This window comes from Urocampus carinirostris, chromosome 20 (assembly GCF_059441175.1).
Source record: "Urocampus carinirostris isolate Australia breed hairy pipefish chromosome 20, RoL_Ucar_1.0, whole genome shotgun sequence".
In the NCBI taxonomy this organism is placed as follows: Eukaryota; Metazoa; Chordata; class Actinopteri; order Syngnathiformes; family Syngnathidae; genus Urocampus; species Urocampus carinirostris.
Genome location: NC_142368.1, coordinates 25,894,402 through 25,916,049, shown reverse-complemented (window position 1 = coordinate 25,916,049; position 21,648 = coordinate 25,894,402). Strand labels below are relative to the sequence as shown.

At 41.5% G+C, this 21,648-nt stretch overlaps 1 protein-coding gene across 3 annotated transcripts; it reads right to left on the bottom strand.

The window, feature by feature from the left end:
• Positions 1-11,339: 11,339 nt before the first annotated feature.
• Positions 11,340-21,315, bottom strand: LOC148346735 (triadin-like). Of its 3 annotated transcripts, none has more exons than XM_088325008.1 (6): positions 21,207-21,315; positions 21,055-21,121; positions 17,191-17,392; positions 14,013-14,067; positions 12,767-12,933; positions 11,340-11,485 (listed from the first exon to the last, which is right to left on the bottom strand). In XM_088325008.1, exons 2-6 carry the CDS (start codon positions 21,091-21,093, stop codon positions 11,463-11,465), a joined length of 486 nt encoding a protein of 161 aa, XP_088181134.1. In that variant the 5' UTR covers positions 21,094-21,121; positions 21,207-21,315; the 3' UTR covers positions 11,340-11,462. The 3 variants fall into 3 exon arrangements, with proteins under 3 accessions (XP_088181134.1, XP_088181135.1, XP_088181136.1); XM_088325009.1 differs by having other exon boundaries at positions 17,191-17,389; XM_088325010.1 differs by having other exon boundaries at positions 11,363-11,485; positions 12,797-12,933; positions 21,055-21,290.
• Positions 21,316-21,648: the final 333 nt, after the last annotated feature.

Below are 21,648 nucleotides of genomic sequence, written 5' to 3'. Positions count from 1 at the left end.
GTTACCATTTTATTTTTGTATTTCTATCTCTCTTTCTTTTTCTGTTTTTTTGTTTTCTTTCTCTCTTTAATCTACTGGTCTGGCCCCAATGCGAGTTTTTTTCCACCATGTGGCCCCCAAGCTCAATTGAGTTTGACACCCCTGCTCTAGCTTTTGTTTCGACAAACAGGTGGCAGGCCTCGATTTTCCATTTTCTGACTTTTTGGTCATAAACAAATCAACTAAAATGTGTCTTTTCCGAAAAGACAGGTTGAAACAAAAATATCAATGCTAGTCTTGTTTCATTTCATGCAAATTAGTGTCCCCGCCTATTACACATTTTGGAGAGGAGGTGGAGGAAAATGAGGAGGCAGAGGAGGAGAGATAAGCTAACCCACCTGCTGGGGGCAAGGCAGATGGGAAATAAGCATCTGGTCATGACAGAATACTGATCACACACCGACCGCTGTGCATACCAGACGCGTCATGCATTTGCTTGCTGGGGAAGCTAGGAGGTTGGGGGCCTGGGTGGGGGTCTGGTGTTTGTACATGTGTCTTGGAAAACGTAGTCGAGTAAATGTGAAACAACAATGACCTAGAATTAGCGCTCTTAAAAATTACTTCTCACTAAGGAACCACAATTTTTTTATCCAGTAATCCCTTGTTTTTCACGGAGGGTTTGTTCCCAAAAACTCCAGTAATAGTTAAAATATGTTTTAAAATTAGATATGAGTAACATATAAGACATGCGACAGTAAAAAAATACCTACAGATCTTCAAATAAAAACACAGAACTCAAAATTGTAGTTAAATGGTCTTTACTGTCAATATATGATAGTATGATATTAAGGGTTGGTACACCCTTTTAATGGCCAAATTCCAGCTTTTTAAAAAATAAATTCCACAATAAGTTACCAATTTCACAAAGAAGTAATTCGGTCTGAGTCATGCACTTTACAGAGCCAGAAATATATCAGTGATTTACATATGCTATATTCAACTTTGCAAGTGCATTTATCAAAATACATGGTTTTTAGATCTTGAGTAAATCGTGAATATGTTTTTAAGAAAAATCTCTCCCCATATACATTTTGGGCTAAAAATGACAATAAAGTGTAAATGTAAGCTACCGTATTTTCCGCACTATAAGACGCACCGGGTTATAGGGCGCACCCCCAAAAAATAGTTTTTGGTCCTATATTTTCCATACATAAGGCGCACCGGATTATAAGGCGCTACAATGGGAACGTGGACAAAACAGTCAGATAGTTCTGTCAAACTTATTACCCTCTTAACATTCCGAAAGCTTGCAAAGAAGCAAATACATGTCGAGAACACGTGCGGATGCAGTGTCCGTACGATGTCACTCAAATGCATCGTTCCAAATATCATTCGGAAGGTTAAAGTCTTGGGATTCAAGAAATGCCAAACATTTCTTAGTTTCCATTTTATTTTTTGCTGGCAACTGTGTGGACAGCAAAGTAAGAATTTTATTGTGCAGGGAAACGAGGTTCTTTACTGTGCATATGACAATAAACACTTTGAATTGAATTTAGTTTAAAAATAGACTCATCACAGAAACATCAAGATCGTTCTAAAACAAGATACCGGGAAAATATAAAGCCGCATAGCTCACCTAAGTTCTCTTGCAGCCATCACGTTCAATAATGATACGTAACCATGGTCTTCTTACAACCGTGAGTGTAGTAAATCCAAGAGAGTAAAATATTTACAAATACAGAATAGTAAAAAATGTTTTCTCTATGCCGTAGTGCAACCCAACGTGTGATTCACATTCATCTTTTTCGGCCAATTGCAGGCTTTGTTTCGGCCCTTTAGCCTATGCGAGCCTGTAAATGATAAAAAGGATCCGCCCCCTTTACCTCCGGATAACTTTAGCCAGTAGTGACTGATTCAAATGATGATTGACACATTGGTTAGGAAATGAAACGCCGGTATATAAATCCCAGCATACACCGCGGACTACTCCGCCTTCGGGGGAAAATCTAGACGGCGGCTGCTTGCCTTAGTAGCAAGACTTTGCGACTTAATATTGATCCATATATAAGGCGCACTGTATTATAAGGCGCATGGTCAGCTTTTGAAAAAAAAAAGGCTTTTAGGTGCGCCTTATAGTGCGGAAAATACGGTACACTTTCAGTTGCAGGAAGTTCTTCATTTACAATTCCCCATTAGGAAACGCTACATTAGTTTTCTGCATGGCCCATAATAAATGTCCATAAATTATACGTAATCATTTCACTAATACACATTGCATAGTGCTCTGTTTAGTTGTCCTCTTGGGTGTGACCCGTAAAGGGTGATGAAGCTTAGTAGGACGGTGCTATACCAACTAATGGCAGCTGTCGTTAATAACAAGGGAAGAAGAGAGTGAAGGTGAGGCCACCAGAGAACAGTGTTGGTGTCATTTATAATAAGACTTGCTGAGAAACGAGAATTTACATACAAGTATTTAAAAGCGCATCAACCAAAATTCAAGCACTGTTGAATCTTTGAAAACACAACATTAAGTTCAAGCACTTCCAATAATTCCCAGCACCCGTATGGACTACGGCTACTTTCAGTGTAATAAAGCGAGGTAGAGAGCAGCCAGCTAGATGCATGCTATCATTGGGGATCCTCAGATTGAGCCAGGCCTCTGCGATAAATAAAACACGAGTTGGAGCCTAAGGTCATCCGTTTCTTGGGTAATGCATCTGGTATTGGTGCGTGGCTTGTTACATAGCTGTAGCAGTAGACCTACGACCACGCTTCTGCTTTTTCTCCCAACGGCGCCTCAATCTCTTACCAGACCCGATAAGAATCCACTCAGCACCCAATTGTGATCAGCATTTCTTTGTGCTCTTCTGGCTCAGACTTTGATTTAATTGTTGAATTTCTTTTCATTGACCTGTGCGCCTTCCCTGCTCTTTGACTGCCGTATACAGCAGCCTATCACATCGCACAGCCAGACAGTCACGCCAACTCAACACATGCACACAGAGCCCTTGGCAACCTTCCCCAGTGTTAGCAGTTGCTGTGAGTTATCTTCTGCAGAACACAATACACAATGAAAATTGGAGAAAAACTGAATCGCTGTCGTGTCCATCATGGTCGCCGTGGTGACCGGCTGGCCCCGCCCCCTAGGCACGGCTGCAGTAGATTAGCTAATTTGCGTATGTGCTACTTAAGGGTGGGTTGTGGGTTTTGCGGGTGCTGGCTCATTGCATTTTCTGTCTGCATCTCCCATTCTGTTTTGCTCTGTCCTGTTTTGTTTGAGTCGGAAGAAACCTGTGTTTGCACGTTTTTAGTTAAAGCCTGTTTGTTGTGTCTTGTCCCCGAGTTTTGGACAACTTTTATTTTGGTAAATAAAAGTTTTGATCGTCAACGCAATTGAGTTCTCCCTTCCTGCCTCCTACCTCCTGCCTCCGTTCTGATCCGATCTCCCTCGTGACAACCGCGATACGAGTGATTTACTTTACAGGGAAGAATATCCTACTCCTTTTCATTACATCAACATAGTTCATTGGAAGCATGATACCATACCAAAGCTGTATTTTTTTCTCAAGTAAAAATCGTTTTGCTTATAATTGAGCATGATTCTGAAACCATCGACAAAATACCGTACCAGAATCAGCGCCAGAGTATGAATTGAAAGCAGATTTCCGGTTAGAGTGCCACACATAATCCACAAGGTCTCAGAAGCACTCAACATCAAATGCGTTGAAGCAACTAATCCCCTATGACGAAGCTAGCTAGCTACTTTGTGTCTGTCTGTGTATTTCTGTGTATGAGTTTTGAATCCCAGCTGAAGTCTTGCCTCTTGAAGGAAAACACACAACGTCAACATGAGAAGACGAAACCTGTTGTATAAATTTCATCTAAAGGCCTCTATACTTTTGATTTTATTTATTTAAAAAAATATATTTTCCTTTCACACATTCTAATTCATTTCCTGCCTTCTTCCCCTTTCCCTTTTTCTATATATAGTATTTCCTTCCTTGGCTTTTCCTTCTCTCTCAAGTATACTCAGTCTATTGGTTAAGGCTAGAAATCAAAGCAAACATGGAGAAGTAACATTTTGCTGTTGTGTTGCACAAAGCCTAGCATAAATAAAGTGTGCCACAAGTTTGAATAATTTCATTATAATGCCAAAAATAAAATGATAATACAGTGATAATTAAGGTCGCGGGCGGATTGGTCATGGGGAAAGAGTAAATTACGAAACTTTTGGCAACTGTTTTTCTTAAATAAGTTTAAAATGTGACACAGTGCTAAAAACTAATGAAAGTTCATTAGGAAGTGCTTATTTGAGATTTAAATTGAAAAGTGTAGCAAAAATAATATTAGTTACGGATTTCCCACGTCATCTGAGCCATCTCAACATAAAGAAAGGCTCAGACAATGGCTGACAGGACTGTTGCATGTTCAATCCATCCTCATTTATGTCCGATCAACAAGGTACTGTCGTTTTTTAAGTGTTTATATGATGTAGTGTAACTATGTCTTTTAATTGTTACAGTGGCTTGCGAAACTATTTGGCCCCCTTGAAATTTGTGACCTTTTGCCACATTGCAGACTTCAAACATCAATATATAAAACCGTAATTTCTTGTGAAGCATCAACAATAAGAGGGACACAATCATTAAGTGGAACACACTTTATTGGATATTTTAAACTTTTTTTAACAAATGAAAAAACGAAAAAGTGGGTGTGCAAAATTATTCAGCCCCATTGAGTTAATACTTTGTAGCGCCACCTTTTGCTGCGATTACAGCTGCAAGTCGCTTAGGGTATGTCTCTATCAGTTTTGCATATTGAGAAACTGATATTTTTGCCCATTTTTTTGCAAAACAGCTCGACCTCAGTAAGGTTGGATGGAAAGCGCTTGTGAACAGCAGTTTTCAGTTCTTTCCACAGATTCTCAATTGGATTGAGGTCTGGACTTTGACTTGGCCATTCAAACACCTTGATTTGGCATTTGGACTGTATCTGAAACAGTCATTTTCTTACATTCACCATCTTCATTCTGGAATAAATGAAAACAACCAGCACACACGTGAAACCACTCTCCAACAACTCCCTGCCCCTCGCCTCCTTTCGTCCAGCCTAATGTGCTGCGTGGCCAGAACACTAATGATAAAAGTAAGATAAAAGTATTTCTTTTTAAGGACACCTCAAACCACGCACCCACCCTTAAACTCTCTATCTTAGAAAAAAAGCCTTATATCACTTGAAGGCACAGTGTGTTATTTGACCACTAGATGTTGCTATATTGTGTAGTGCAACCGAAAACAAGTGGTAAAAAGCCCAAAGCAGAATACAAACTAGGAAGACTGGAGGTAACCAAATCACTAATTTTTTTGCCCAGCCTTTTTTTGGGGGCGTATGGGTTTTCAGAGCAGCAAAATGGCTGAAAACTATGTCAGCTCCCCCCCAGGCGTGGCTCATGTGCTATACAATTTTCTCGATCTCTGAGTAATAAAAAAAAAAACTTGTTTATTTGATAGTTCGTGCATTTTCAGATTCAGATTCAGATATACTTTATTGTCATTCTAGTACACATGTATACAGAACGAAATGTCGAAACATCTGACCCGCACAGTTTCCTTGAATGTACTGATATAAATAAAATGTTGTATTGATTTGGAGTATTGAAGTACTAATAATATACTAAGTAATTATGGCTATGTATAGTATTATACAGTAGTGCAAAGAGTGCAAGAGTGCAAGAGGAGCAGCTAACCAGATGTGCAAAATGGGCAGTCAGGTAAACAAGTCACTATAAAGTAACAATAACACTGTAGTACGATAGTGCAGAGGAGAAAAGATGTGCAAAGGAGTGGCTAGGTATGAAGAACTGCCAGTAGTGCAAACAAAAACAAACAAACAGATGCACAGATTAGCAGCAGTGTAGACTTACTATGAGTGCGATTGACCATTTAACAGTCTAATGGCCAGGGGGACAAAACTATTGCAGAACCTGGTGGTCCTGCACCGCACACTGCAGTACCTCTTCCCAGAGGCTAGCAGAGTGAACAGTCCATGATAGGGCTGAGAGGGGTCCCTAATAATGTTCTTGTCTCGGGATAGGCAGCTCTTCTGGCCAATGTCCTGAATGGAGGGGAAAGAAGTCCCGATGATTTTCTCTGCTCTACTCATCACCCTCCTCACACTACCCCAGTCGTAGGCACTGCAGCCTCCACACCACACAGAGATACAGCTGGTCAGGATGCTCTCTATGGTGCCCCTGTAGAATGTGATGAGGGTGGGTGGGGGCAGGTGGGCTCTCCTCATCCTCCGCAGGAAATACAGGCGCTGCTGTGCCCTCTTTACCAGTGATGCAGTGTTCACGGACCAGGTGAGTTTGTCTGTGATGTGCACCCCTAGGAACTTGGTGCTGCTGACAACCTCCACAGCCTTGTTGATGATGAGAAGTGGGGCATGGTTGGGCTGGTTTTTCCTGAAGTCAATAATGATCTCTTTAGTTTTGTCAACATTCCGGACCAGGCTGTTGTCTCTGCACCAGCCCACCAACTGCTCCACCTCCTCTCTGTAGGCCAGGTTGTTGTCGTCCCTGATGAGGCCCACCACTGTTGTGTCGTCCACAAACTTCACGATGTGGTTTGTGGCTGACCTAGGGACGCAGTCGTGTGTCATCAGGGTGAACCGCAGGGGGATCAGGACACAGCCTTGGGGGGAGCCCGTGCCGAGGGTGATGACATCCGAGATGTTCTGACCAATCCGCACTGACTGGGGTCTGTCAGTGAGGAAGTCCAGCAGCCAGTTCCGCAGGGGGGTGTTGAAGCCCAGGAGTCTCAGTTTGTCTACCAGGTGTTGTGGGATGATGGTGTTTAATGCTGAACTGAAGTCCAGGAACAGGATCCGCACATGGGTTTTCTTCTCCTCTAGGTGTGTCAGGCTCAGGTGAAGTGCAGAGGAGATGGCATACCCGGTGGAGCGGTTTGTCCGGTAGGCAAACTGAAAGGGGTCGAGTGAGGAGGGGAAACTGGACGTGATGTGCTCTTTAACCAGTCTCTCAAAGCACTTCATTATGATGGGAGTCAGTGCAACGGGCTGGTAGTCGTTCAATGATGAGATCTGGGGATTCTTTGGCACTGGGATGATGGTGTCAATCTTGAAGCATGATGGTACCGTGGCTTGGTCTAGCGAGGTGTTGAAAATGTCTGTTAGGACAGTCGATTAGCGCACTTCCTAAGGACCCGCCCTGGAATGTTGTCAGGGCCTGGAGCCTTCCGTGTGTTGACCCTTCTCGGGGTCTTCCTCACGTCAGTTGAGTCCAGGAGGAATGCTCTTTCGTCCTGATGTGGAACCGCTTTCGCTGCAGGGGTGCCATTTTGTGCCTCGAACCTCCCAAAGAAGTTGTTGAGGTCATTCAGGAAGTCCATGCTAGTGTCCCCCACTGGGCGGTGGTTGGCTTGTATCTGGTGATGGCCTGATTGCCTTTCCACATATCCCTGGTGTTGGTTGTGCTGAGGAAAAGGTCCTGGATTTTTTGACTGTGCGATCGCTTTGCTAGTCTGATAGCACGGTTCAGGTTGGCCCACGCTGATCTCAGTGCCTCCTCATCACCAGATTTAAAGGCAAGGTTCCGTGCCTTTAGCAATTTGCGTATCTCAGCAGTCATCCAGGGCTTCTGATTGGCACAGGTGCAGATGGTTTTGGTGTTGCTGACGTCCTCTGCGCATTTACTGATGTAGGCTGACACAGACATGGCGTACTCATCTATGTTTATTTTGTTGTTGTAAGTGGCAGCCGATTTAAACATGTCCCAATCTGTGCATTCAAAGCAGTCCTGTAGTGCCTCCATTGCCCCCTCAGTTCACACCCTCACCTCCTTCACTGTAGGTTTTTCTCTGGTCAGCAGGGGCTTGTATGAAGGAATTAGCATAACAGAAAGGTGATCTGATGAGGCAAGGTGGGGGCGGGGGGCTGCTCTGTATGCTCCTCTGATATTTGTGTAGGCCAAGTCCAATGTGTTCCTACCTCTTGTAGCAACCTCGACATGCTGGTGGAAATGTGGGAGAACTGTTTTCATGTAGGCCTGGTTAAAGTACCCCGCAGCAATAAAAATGCATTCGGTGTAATCATGCTGCAGTTAACTCACAGTTCGGTAGAGAACGTCCATTGCCTCCTTTGTATTAGCGCTGGGGGGCACGTACACGGCAGTAATGATAGTAGCGCTAAACTCCCTCGGGAGGTAGAAGGGTCTGCAAATCACCGTCAAAAGTTCAATATTCCGGGAGCAATGATTCAAGATTATCCTAGCATTTCTACACCAGTTGTTGTTGGTATAAATGCATAGTCCGCCACCCCTGCTCTTACCGGTGAGTTCGCCGCTCCTATCAGCGCGGAATGCAGTTAGCCCCATAATGCTAACAGCGTCATCCGGGATAGATGAGTTTAGCCATGTCTCCGTCAGAATTATAGCGCAGCAGTTCGTCATCTTGCGGTTTCGATGTAAGTTCCACTTGTAAATGGTCCAGTTTATTGTCCGGGGAGCGAACGTTGGAGAGGAAAATGGACGGTATAGGCGTTTTGAAGTGTTTAGGCTTTAGCCTAGCTGTTAGCCCGGCCCGACAACCTCGCTTCCTCCTCCGGTCACACCGCCTCCTCTTGCCACTCTGCTTCGCTGCTATGTAGGCCGCTGGGTCTTGTTGACGTAGCACTCCGAGGCTAAGTAAACACTCCAGAGTGGTCGTAGCAACGAGCGCTTGATTTCTGGATGATTGCATATCCAGCAAAAAACTGCGATCGTATATTAATCTGCAGTTAGAGTTGACTTTGTTCGCCATCAAAAACTGAGTCGAAGACTGGGTTTTATGACCAAAATGTAAGACACTGTAGCGAGCCGATGTAGCCGCAGCCGTACAGGGCGCCGCCATCTTGGTTCGCAAGATGGCGGCGCCCTGTACTCGCCAGTTTTTGCTTGTTATTTAAATATATATTGTTTTTTTTTATAAATACAATTTTGGGTGGCACTAAAAGGCACTATGTAATACAGACTGTCCCTTTACTGAGTGATTCACATTCTTAATCACTCTGATGAGCATGGCCACATTATACTGCCACCTAAAGCAATGGTTCTCAACTGATCTGACTTGAGGACCCACAATTCCACCCAAATGATAAACTGCCACCCAAACCCCTTCTCAAACTTATCTAATGAGAAGATTGTGGAGTTGGAAGCAGAGATAGAATACATTCACCTTGTTTTTGTTTTTCCAAAAACAAAATGGCCAGCAAAACCAAAATAACTTTAAGTACCATATATACTCATGTATAGGCCTATATCACATTTAAGCGATCCCTAAAAATGCTTTATAATAGCCACATACGAAAAGAAGTTCATACCAAAAATATTTTTAAAAATCTTGTACCTAAACAACAATAATTACTTACTTGTATAGAAAATAAAGTTTTATATCCTGGTAATAACATCTAGAAATATCACATTTCTAAACCTTTGCTGTGCCTTCAAGCAGTGCTTCAATGGCAGACACACTATATTTGTTTTTCCTTCTTCTACTTGATCGTTTTTGTCTCCATTTTCCACTCTTCCTTATCGCTAATGCTGTTACAACCCATTGTTATGGGCAGGAAAGGGAAATAAAACAGACAACAACCACGATAAAATGAGATGTGGTCCGTTTCATACACGATTGGGAAAGCGTCATTTGACTGAACAGCAAACAAAGCATTATCGCCATCTACTTTGGAATCAGCTCTCTGTTCTTTCTGCTAAGCATTATTTTGCCAGGGCAAAGGCTTATGACCCACTGAAAACGGGTCCGCGACCCACTTTTGGGTCCCAACCCACCTGTTGAAAAACACTGTCCTAGAGCTTGAGCTGAGCACACATTAATAATGATGTTATTATAGAATATAAAAAGTTTGATGCTCTATTTTTTGTGTTATTATTTTTGGGTGCAATGTTTAGGAGCATTGTTAATTTTGTATACTGGGAACATTGCATATAATTTCCTTTTATTTCACAGAAGAAAGATGATTACACACTAGATTTCACAAGGGACCACTATTGTATGCCATCCCGTTTTTGTGAGTGGGTTTGTGACTCCAAATGCAACGGGGCCAAGGTGCACTTGACCAGGTTGTATAAATAAATGCAAGTAACAAATGATATTGAAAATCTAGCTCCGCAGGCCAGAGAGAGTTCATATACATTATTCATAACGTTTTGCTTAGGAGGCGTGTGTTTGTCAGTCTTTGTGCGCCATTATTCAGGGGCTTAACCTTCCCTGCGTAGGAATGCATCAACTCCCGGGAGGAATAAAATGGCATTTGGATTCTGACATTAGTGACAACATCCACCTACAATCCTAAAAAGTTTAGGCTTACACTCAGTTTGAAAAATAACACCCATCCACACTTTAAGGGAAATGGTGCTGCCCCCTATATGGTGTACATACTTCACAAAGATAAAGAAAATGCCTATGAGTATTTTAGAGAACCGGTCTTCAATTGTTGCTTTACATTTCATTTAATGTTGGAGTTTTGATAGAAATAGGGTATGCACACCTTTTTCATGGCCAAATTCAAGCACTTTTTAAGGTCTTTCAAAGCCAATTTTCCATTTTTTCAAGTACCATTAAAAGAAGAAATGTAGTACTAATTAAAAGAATGGGAGCCTAAACCTTACTTTCAAATACTAGCTCTAACTGCAACCTTATTTCAGAACCCTAAAATTGGTCAAAAACCTTAACTTGCATCCCAAACCTTAGCCCTACAGCTAACCCTAGCTGTAGCCCTAACCTTGGTTCAAACTGTAACCCTGGCGCTAAAGCTCTTTTGGAACCATAATAAGGAGCTCAACCCTAGTTCCTAATCCTACACCTAACTCTAGCGATGACTTCAGCCCTAAGCCTTTTTCAGAACCTCAAATTCAGTTTAATAACCTAACAAGGAGCCTAAATCTTAGTTTTTAACCCTAGCTGCAGTCCTATTTTGGAACCATATAATAATTCTAAAACCATTAATTAAAGCCCAAACCCTTACTCCTAACCCTATCCTAAAACCTAAACTAAGAAACACGGCAATAATTTCAAGCATTTACAAGCGCTTGACATGCTGTCTTCAAAATGCGTTATCTTGGAAAATAACTGAAATATACAGATGAAATATGGTTAGATTTTATATGAAAAACATGTACTATTTCCTCACATTTTTTATGTTTAAGAATTTGGCCATATCTAATATATAAATATAAAATAATACATAAAATAAATAAAAAGGCAGGACAGAGACTAGTAGCATACATTTTTGTATGGTCAATCACTACCCAGCAAGAAGTATTTCATTTTTATTCAGTTAAGTCCTTCAGAAACAAAGAGACAACCAACACTGCTAGTTTGCATTGTATTGTATTTGTATTGTGCATCTCCCTCAATCCCACTGCAACATCTTTCAAAGGCATTCCTTGCTCTCGCTCGCTTTTGCCGCCTTCATAACTCCTCCGATTGCAAAGCTGGGGGGCGGAAAAGAAACAGTTGCTCAATTACCACTTGAAATCAATTGCGGGCATCTTACTTTTCAAATGATCTTCTCGGGATAACCTTTCTACCTATTTAGATTCTACATCGGTGGAATCTACGGAATAACTAGCAAGCAAGTAAATTTGATTGAAGGAATTGTTTGCAGTAGTACTAATTTACCACCGTTAACGGGGACCAGAATGTCCCGCGATATGCAAAAAAAACCCTTCCATTTTAACATGCGCTATGCCGGCCACCGCTCACAGCAGTTGTCGTTTGGGCTAATGGAATGCAGCTGCACGGGGGCTGTTCCTTTTAACACAAATTTGCTCTGTTGGCCTTCACTCTCAGCAACAGTCAGCTGGGCATAATAGATTGCCGCCGAAACAGTGCAGGGCACAAATTTGCTCTGTTTGCCCCCGCTCTCAGCAATGACCGACTGAAGAAAATGGATCACGGTCAAAACAATTTAGTTCATTTTAGGCAGGCCAAAATGGTAAAAAATGCATTTTACCCGCTCTTTCTTTCAGTTACAGTCAACTGGGGATAATTGATTGGAGGCACAACCGTGTATTTCATTTTGGGCAAGCCAGATCGGCACTCCTCCAGAATAAAGCGCCTTCTGCTGGGAATTGCGGCCACGTGAGTTCAGTGTCATGATCCAGCATGCCATTGTTCATGAGGGGGCGGTGGAGAATCACCAAGTTTGCTGCTTATCAGGGGTTTTGTATAAATGGTCTGTGCTGACGACCTAAGTTGTCTGATAGTTGTGCTTCAAATCGTTGCTGCCTGCCAATGTGCTTACTCCTTGTTGCCTGTGGCGTGCCCCCTGAAAGACTGCAGCCATGAGTTAATCGGACTGTGCTTTTTGTTTATGTTTTTCCGTTCCTTCCTGTGCCTTATATTCTAATCCTCTTTTCCCTCCAAATAAAACTCAATGCTGCTCGTGTGTCCGCGTTTGGGATCAACTGCGGAACACAACACAAAGTCCACTTATCGGTGATCAGAAGAGCAAAAAAGCGTCGCCAGGCCTGACAAAAATGCGCTCTATAGGCTCGCACTCACAGCAATATGCGATCAGGGACAAAGGACTACGGAATTGTTTTTGACCTGCGATGCACCGAGGCTGCAAAGTATAAAGTGCAATGTAGAAAGCGATAACAATATAGCTAATGAGCTGCTTATTGTAAATAGAAATCCAGTTTTAGTGTTAGATTCATATTTTAGACACAATCACCTTGAGGGTTAGTGTTATGACTGACATTCGTTCTTACATGTGAAGCTTTCGCTTAGTTGATGAATACCTTCCACTTCCTCTTCCTCATCAGGTGCCACAAGGCTGGCGGCAAGCATCCATAGCATATCCAGCCAATTCGTGCTCTCTTGTGGCAGTGGTGAAGGGGCTTCCCCAGACACAGGGCTGGACCTGATTGGGCGCATGCTTCCTGAATCCACAGAAAAACAAAAACAATAAGCAAAGTATTCGAAAAACGTTGTTGTAAAAGGATAGTGGGATGTGTGGACAAGTTCTAAGAGATGGGCAGGGCACGTGTATGATGCGGCAGGGGTAAACCAGTGAAAGCTGTCGGGCCCTACTGTTGAACATAAGAGTGTGTTGTGTCACCCTGACCCAAGTGACATGGCCGCTTTCTTGTGTCCAGTTTCATTTGGAGGGACGAAAGCATAACCAATTTAGGTGCCGAGGTGCCTAACCTGTTTGGGTGTATGGGCATTTTGGTTGGCCATGGTCCAAAAATGTTTGTGTGTATTTTTGCTATTTTTTTCCTTTTTATTTACTTTGTTGTTGTATGCGTTTGTCTTGCTTTCAGCCACCCCTCTTGAGGGACATGACCAAGGTAGATGGATAGATAAATAGATTCAAAAAACAAGAAATTGTCCTTTTCTCTCGATAGATGAGTGCTTAGTGGATCATTCACCAGATATACAAACCACTTCAATTCTCTAGCTCTCACTCTGGCTATGAAATATAATTAGAGCTCAAAAATAAAACAACATAGTCAGGTTTTATGAAATTAATTGGCTTATTTTATTTTTCCAAACAGTTGCCAGCCTCCGTGAAACCGAAACAAAAACAACCCCACCACAAATAGACCTGCCTTCCTTTAGGAAAATGTGTATTTGAGTTGACTTATTGGATATGGAAAATACGCTATCGCAAAAGCCAATCTTGTCATAACCCGAACAGACGGTGGACCCAGACGCGTAACGTTTTCACACAAGCTTTGTTTTACGGGAATGGGGCAGTTATGAGCGTGAACACAAACGCCAGTGATTCGGTGATCGCTGGGCGGAAGAAGGGAGACAGAGAAGTCAGGCGTGGGAAAACAGGAAGCTAGAGGCAGACGAGATCGAAACCGGACAGGACAGACGGGATCAATACCAGATACACGAGCAGATACCGGAAAGGATGGAACAGATGGGAAATTCTTTAAAAAAACTCCTTTTCCCCCCATCAAGAGTCATAAAGCATGAAGCATAAGAAGGAATGAGGTTCTGCACTTGCCTCTGTTGGTTTTCAAACTTCGCCTGGCAATGGCGGGAGGAGGCGGGAGACCTGAGGGCGGGTGAAACAAACGAAAAAGTTCAGAAGCAAACAGAAAGCAGGGTTGATGCCACCTATTCAAAATAGAAAAAAAGCAATCAGCAGAGAAAGAAAACTGCCTGGCATTCACTACACACTTCCATAACCTTTCAATACTTTCAATGCATGTCATGCACAAATGGGATTTTGCAACAGGGCGTATTGAGAAGCTATGCATTGCATGCAGGGAGTGCGGGGTTGCAGCAGACCAAATCGTAACCGGTTGAAGTCAGTGAAAGAAATTGAAGTCACAAGTTGAGCTAAAAGAAAGTACTCGAGGAGGAAGCTCGCATCATGTGACGCAATAACTTCTTTTGTCTGCAACCCACAGAAATGTCAGCGGCTCCATCAGCGGTTTACAGACGGACATTACGGAGGCAGTGGCAGTTTCCACCTGGGGGAGGCCGATTATCATTCTTATTCACTAATTTGCAAATTCAGGCGGCCCCACTCGTAGAATGCTAAGAGGCTAGGTAAGACTGCGCATTACATTCTTCATCCTGTGGTGCTAAGGAATCCTTCCTTGATATTATTACAGCTCAACTACTTTTACAAGTCATTTAAATATATGAAATTGTCTGCTCACAACTCCACCACTCTTCCATCCCAATCTAAATTTACGGGAAGCTAGTAACAAACAAACGAATCCCTAGAAAGCGTTGGGGTTACCTCCACACTTGGTGCGTTACTTTATTCATGTAATACTCTGTGATATTAATTTGGTTTCCTAAATGTTATTGTGAAGATTGTTTAGACCAGGTGACGTCAACCTTTTTCATGCCGAGAGCTATTTTTTGTTACGGATTAGCGCAAAGGACACCCAGTTGGATTTGCATTTCTAAAATGAAAACGTACCATGTGATTAATATGTTGTTACTGGGTTATCAAAGTTTATTAACGGGTTTATTGTTGAAAGTAGGGTTAAAAAGAATAACCCTAAATAATTTTACTTGAAAATCAAAATGGTTCAGCACTGGTGAGCTAACTTTCAGAACAGGCCACAGGCACCTCAGCTGTCCTTAGGGTGCACTCTGGTGACCGCAGGCACATAGTTGGAGACCCCTGATTTAGACAGTTAAGGGGATTAGGTTTATACACGCCTTGACTTTTTTTGTCAGCCATTTTTTTTCTTTAAGTCTTCTCAATTGTATTGTTAAGTTGTTGTTTAAAGTCGCTGTAAACCTGAATTTGGATGAACAGAGACAAAAATCCTTATTAGGGTCGCAGGGTCGCAGGGGGGCTGGAGCCCATCCCAGCCATCTCCGGGCAGTGGACACCCTGAACTGGTTGCCAGCCAATCGCAGGGCACACGGGGACAGACAACTCACTCGCTCATTCACACCTAGGGACAATTTGGAGCGGCCAATTCACCTGAAATGCATGTCTTTGGAATGTGGGAGGAAACCGGAGTGCCCGGAGGAAACCCACGCAAGCACGGGGAGAACATGCTAACTCCGCACAGTAAGGCCTGTAGCTGGATTTGAACCCACGCAGGAGGTTCCCACGACCTCAGAACTGTGCCGCACACGCGCTAACCACTGCGCCGCCGTGCTGCCCCTCATCTTATCTTATCTAATCTAGTCATCTACTTAGTACCTTGTCAATCCTTGGTACAAGAAAACAGTAATTGCCAGCCGGATAAAAGGGATAATTGATGTTTATTGATCTCAACGGCAATATCATGCATGGACTTGCTCCTTCATATCTTTCAGATTTAATTTCCCCCTATGTTCCTTCGCTCTGAAAACGCTGGTCTACTAGTGATCCCAAGAACCAAGAAGAGATCCGCAGTTCTCCCCGGTGCTGTGGAATGCTCTTCCCCCTGAGATTCGATCTGCAACCTCAGTGGAAATGTTTAAATCTAAGCTTAAAACACACTCCTACTCTATAGCATATGAATAACCTATATTTTATGTTGATGATATGTGTACTATTTGCCCTCATGTAGGTTTTAGATGAGGGAGTGGTGTCATAATAGTCTGTAATAATAGTTTGCAATAGTCTTTGATCTGTGCAGCCCTTTGAGACTCGTGATTAAGGGCTATACAAGTAAACATGAATAAAATAAATAAATAAAAATGAACTTGACATGACAATCTAGTCATAAACGGTCTTTGACGTCTATAGCTTTCAACTGCAATCCAGTTCAAACGGATCTTTGACATCTGTCAATGACAATGGCAATTAACTTAATGTGGATTTTTGACTTCTCTAGCCGTCAATGGCAAGACTGTTATAATGAATTGTTCAATTGCAGTGAACTGGCTAATGACCAAGCGAAATCTCTTTTCAGAATACATATTACAGAAATTGGACACGACAATTGATATTAATTGTAGTTAGTTATTCTCCATTTAAAATTGTTTGATTATATTCTATGTATCTTTTTGATTTTTACTGAGGTCAGTAAGGTTCTTGGCTTAAACTATTTCAGACAGCCATATCTGCTGCACAAAAATACCAAGCATAGTAGATATACTTCCTGGTGTCTGATTGAGTTTTCAAATCACATTAATGGTTACTAAAAAATAAATTTAACAAAATGGCAATATGAGACCTAGGTGGATGAAGAAACTATGGAGATATTTTCCACATCCAAACCACGTAACTCAAATCCTTGGTTCTCAAGCCCAGTGTTAAATTAGGGTGTTGGAGGAGGGATAGGGAAATCTTCTCTATCAACATGCAAGCAAGCAAAGCAGTCAATGTGCAAAAGGTTTTACCGGGCAACAAACACACAGGTTGGTCACAGTATGATGTGTACTCTGGGGACGGATGGCAGATGACGGACAGCATGGAGGTGGCGTGAAAGGGGGTCAAGGAACAGTAGGAGAGGAGTTAAGAGGGTCTAACAAGAGGAGGAGTTGCCATAGGCAACGGTAGTAAACTGTAATTTGATGACATGAAAAATGATGATGGCCATTTTTTAAGTTTACTTTAAAAATGTCCAAAAGAAAGCAGACAATGATAGTGTTCTTATTAAAGATGAACACCAGAGTTAAACTAGACCCAATGGATGGAAGGAGAATGGAACATGACAAACATATTTGGACAGGATTATGAGAAAAGTGAGGAGTTAAACGTAGATTCTGCTACCTGCCAGTGTTTGGTAGTCTAGCAGGTCGAATAGAACGATGGCGACTGCCGTCCAGGTGATTACTAGTGCCACCACCAGCAGCCACGCCATTGGTGAACTGAATGTTGCTATCAGCTCATCTAAAATTGTCTTCTGAATGGCCCGCGAAGGAGGGAACTCCTTTCCACTGCTGATCTGTTTGCTCATTGGTGGAGAAGACTGCTAAGTGAAGACAGAAAATGTTTGAGTTTGGATTTTTACTCTTGACAGCAGGATTTATTATTGTGGAAACTTTTTATGTTTTTCTAACTATGTATTATTCTTCCTTGTGGCCAAACCGTTATCAAATACAGTAGTGTTGTTTTCAAAACGCACATTTTCAGTAAACTATTTTTCTGGAACAAAAACATGAAAGACGACCTCATAATGGGTGGAATAAATATTTCAATTCATCTGAATGACAAAAGATGATTTTAGTTTTAAGAAAGGGTCATCTTCAATTAACTGTGTTTCAAGTTATGATGGGAGGTTTGTTTGATAAAAAAAAATGTCAGCGACACAGATATGTCTGCATTATAGTAAGACTGGGAGGTCGGTGGTTCGCGCCCCGGCCGAGTCATTCCTAAGACTTAAAAAGTGGTCGGCGGCGCCCTCTGTTGGCTGCGGCTGCATCGGCTCGCTACAACGGGTCAGGTGCAATCGACATTTCGTTCTGTGTACATTGTTACACAGAATGACAATACAAGGAAATTATTTATTTATTATTTATTTATTTTATAATCCGACTTGTGACATGCCAGTCCAGGGTCTTCTCACTGCTTGCTGGACTTTATTCAAACACTGTCGGCATGCGCGTCACGCTATGAATGCTTTATGTAGTTGTTAGCTTTAGCTCCGGCTTTGATTAAACCAAACAGCAGATGTCTGCACGCAGGGGCTCTGGCGAATTATCTGCGCGTGCTCTTTAGTGAACGGGTAGCAGAGACTAAATTGAGAGCAGACTAGCACGGGGCTGTAAGATGAGCCACCGTGGATGCGCTGCAGGCATTGACCCACTCGGGAGGCTAAATATGGGTGTGTTTGTTCTGTTGTTGAATTAATGCTCAATTAGTAATAGGCTACATAAGAGTTATGATAATCATCAACCAATCAGGTTTTCCATTTTTGTCAGGATTTGGTACGCCGTCTTCCCCGAGAGGCCGCCAAGTAAGGGGAAGTGGCTAATATCCGCACAGCAGTATCTTATCTCACTTTAATCAAGGCAGTCCTGCTTAAAAACTGGCTTTGACAACACATGCTGTTGGAAGATTACCTTGCCCTGGTATTTGCTACCCTTTTCTTGTTGTCAACTGGCTCAAACTACTTGGACTAGTGGTGAATTGTCTCATGATTGTAATTTTACTTGTATTAATGGACCTTTCCAGTCGTGAATTTTCCAGCCTGGGTTTTTCCGTTGCTCATTTTTATTTCCTTTCCTGTTAGAAGACCCACCACCAAATAAACTCTTTTTATAAAGTATGCATTTTGTGTCCGTCCTTGGGTCAGTATCCACCAACAGTTTTACTCAACACTTATAGGCATCAACAGTTTATTATTCATTCTTTATTGATAATAATTCTTTATTATTAATAAAAAATGAAATAATAACAATGAAATGGTATGGAGTGCTTGACAGAAATTGAGTAAAATTTGTTCTCCATATTTTCCAATATGTCCAATATTTTATTATTTTGTATGCATCTTTTTACCGGTCCTCTATATAACTTTTTCAATTGACTGTTTTAAAAACACAGTGACCAAAAATAAGAAATGCCTGGATCACATACTGTAAAGCATAACTTAACAGCATATAAACTGTGGTATAAAAAAGTATATCCATCAAGTTGACCTTTTATGCTGTTACATTGATAAGAAAGGTCCACATCAATTGAACATGTTTGCACAGCGGTAAAGCCTGCATGCGGCTGTGTGTGTTTACGTGTGTTTACTATAAAAGCAGCTCATTGATTTAAAGGCACTGCAACAGGCCAACGTTATCGACCAGCCGCAGGTGAGAGTCGTGGTGTCAATGTTGGATCCGGAGGAGAAAAGCCCTCCTATGCAGCCTGACCCTGAACGTACTGTACTGTCAACCCTGCACATATATGGGGTGCAGTTATGAAAAATGTTCAGATTTGTTTGTTTTGTTGGTTTTGTTAGCTGTCCTTAAAGGTAAGTAATAAAAGGTCAAAACAATAATTTTTATGCTTTATTACTCATCATTGGTCACTGAGCTAAACCTTGTGTTTGGATTGCACAACCTACTGCTAATCACATCATTTGATATTATTTGTTTTTTTACAGTCAGTAAATAAGCTTAGTGAAGAAGGGTGTGAAGTTTTATGCGAATGAACTCAAATCAACTCTGCCAGCATCAATGTTGGGCACGATACTTTAAAAAAGCAATTAGTTATAGTTACTCACTACTTCTTCCAAAAAGTAACAGTTAGTATGTAAATTGCTTTATAATAAGAGTAACTAGTTACCAAAGAAACTAACTATTTCCTTTATCTTAAAAAGAAGCTATTGTGTGTCAAAGAACTTGAATTTTTGGAGCAGTAATGGAGTCAGTTGAATACAGAAGAACATTAAAGTAGTTGTGTCATAGAATCGTGTAATTTTCATTGTACTTCACCAGCAACAGATTTATCCTACACTTAAAGTGTAACAAATAAAAACAGTAAAGAATAAAATAAAATAACAATTTGCAGGAAACAGTATAAAGTGAGTGTGATGAATTAAACGGCACGAGTCTGTTGGTATGGCAGGTAGCGATAACCCCACTTGTTCAAACTTTTTTTTACGTCAAATCCTGAGACTTGGTGAAATTTTGCTAAAATGTCTTTAATTTGGGCTGATTGAATGATGGCTAAATTTTGCACGAAACCCTCCTCCTCCTTGTCTGTGAACTCTTAACTGTGACGGTGAAACAAAGGGCATGCTAGTAGCATGCATGCACAGTGGTGCCTGGAAGAATTGAAGCGATAGCCAGTTTGTTTACATTCAGGAACGCTGAAAGTGGCGAATAACAGCGTTTACTGTACTTTATCTTTGAATTGGTAACTAAAGTCAGTCTTCGTAACTAGAGGCAATATTTTCCCGTTCATGTACTCCATAATCTGAAACTTTTGTATGTAAAGATATTTGTAGATAGCTGTAAAACTGTATTTGTAATTGCTCTCTAATTATATGCTAGTCCCTATTTTGAATGTTGACATGATCCGAAAAGTAGTGACAACTTGAAGCAGAGCGGAAATTCTGGCCGCTGAAAGCGGCGTAAGGTTTGCCAAGGTGGGCACGCCGCCATTGGCGTTCTGCAGCCAAAGTAACGGAAACTGCGTTATAACGACGAAAAATTAGTTTGCTAGATTACCCCGTTACTAAAAAAAAATAACGGCATTCCCAACACTGGCCAGGAAAAGGATTTTTTTACTTAAACAAATGATGCCAAACACCTGTCAGCTAAACGACCGCAATAAACATTTGTTTATCAAGGTTGTTGTTTTTTTATTCATTGTGACCTTGTATCTGATGATAAGTAGAAAAAAAAGAAAGTCAGTCAATCAATCAATCCAACTTTTAGACATGACGTGTGGGACATGTTGGCTTTGAGGGGATAGGAATGATGACTTACATCATAATATTGCATTCTAAACTATTTCTAAGCACTGTCATTAGCATTTTGGAGAGCAAAGCTATTGGAGCATGTTTTGATAGCATGTGTAATATCTTCTGGAGAAAGGTATGTAAATTGTAATAATATCATTTTGGGGAACATCTGTAGCAGTATGATTATTCCCCAAAGATTAGATGAAATGAATTAAATTTTTATATTTGTACAGTACCTTTGATTTGGAGCTCACTTTGTGTTCTGAGATAACCATCAGTCAGTTGAAAAGCTTGGCTGGTGCCCTGTTACCATAGAAACCAAAATGAATCCCATTCATACATCAGCAGAGGGGAAAACAGCCGTTTCTAAAACTACAGAAATCACAACCTTTGTCCTTCTTTGATTCTTGTGGTTACTTTAAAATAGTTTGCAAATGTTTTTACTACATGTCCAAGAAAGTCTCTAGCCCTTCATGGCTAGCTCCACTTTGTAGCGGTGCATAGAAGTAGACAAGACGAGAGGTCACCCTTACCCCCACCTATCTGAGGTCCAAAATAGAGAATGGGAGGAGAGAGGCAAAAGTTGAAGGAAAGCAAAACAAAAAGAGGAAAAATGAATGCTGAATCGTTTCCTTACAGATCTTGAACGATATTATAAAAGCAATTATGAGAATGACATTTATTTTTCCATTAATTGTTTTTAAATAGGTGGGGATCTTGAGGTGTGCAGCTGTGTTTGTGATTTTGTTCGTGTGGAAGGGAGGGGGCGGCTTTCAAAAAACAACAGAAGTAGATATTTATGTTTTGAAGGCATTAATTGTCAAGTGTGA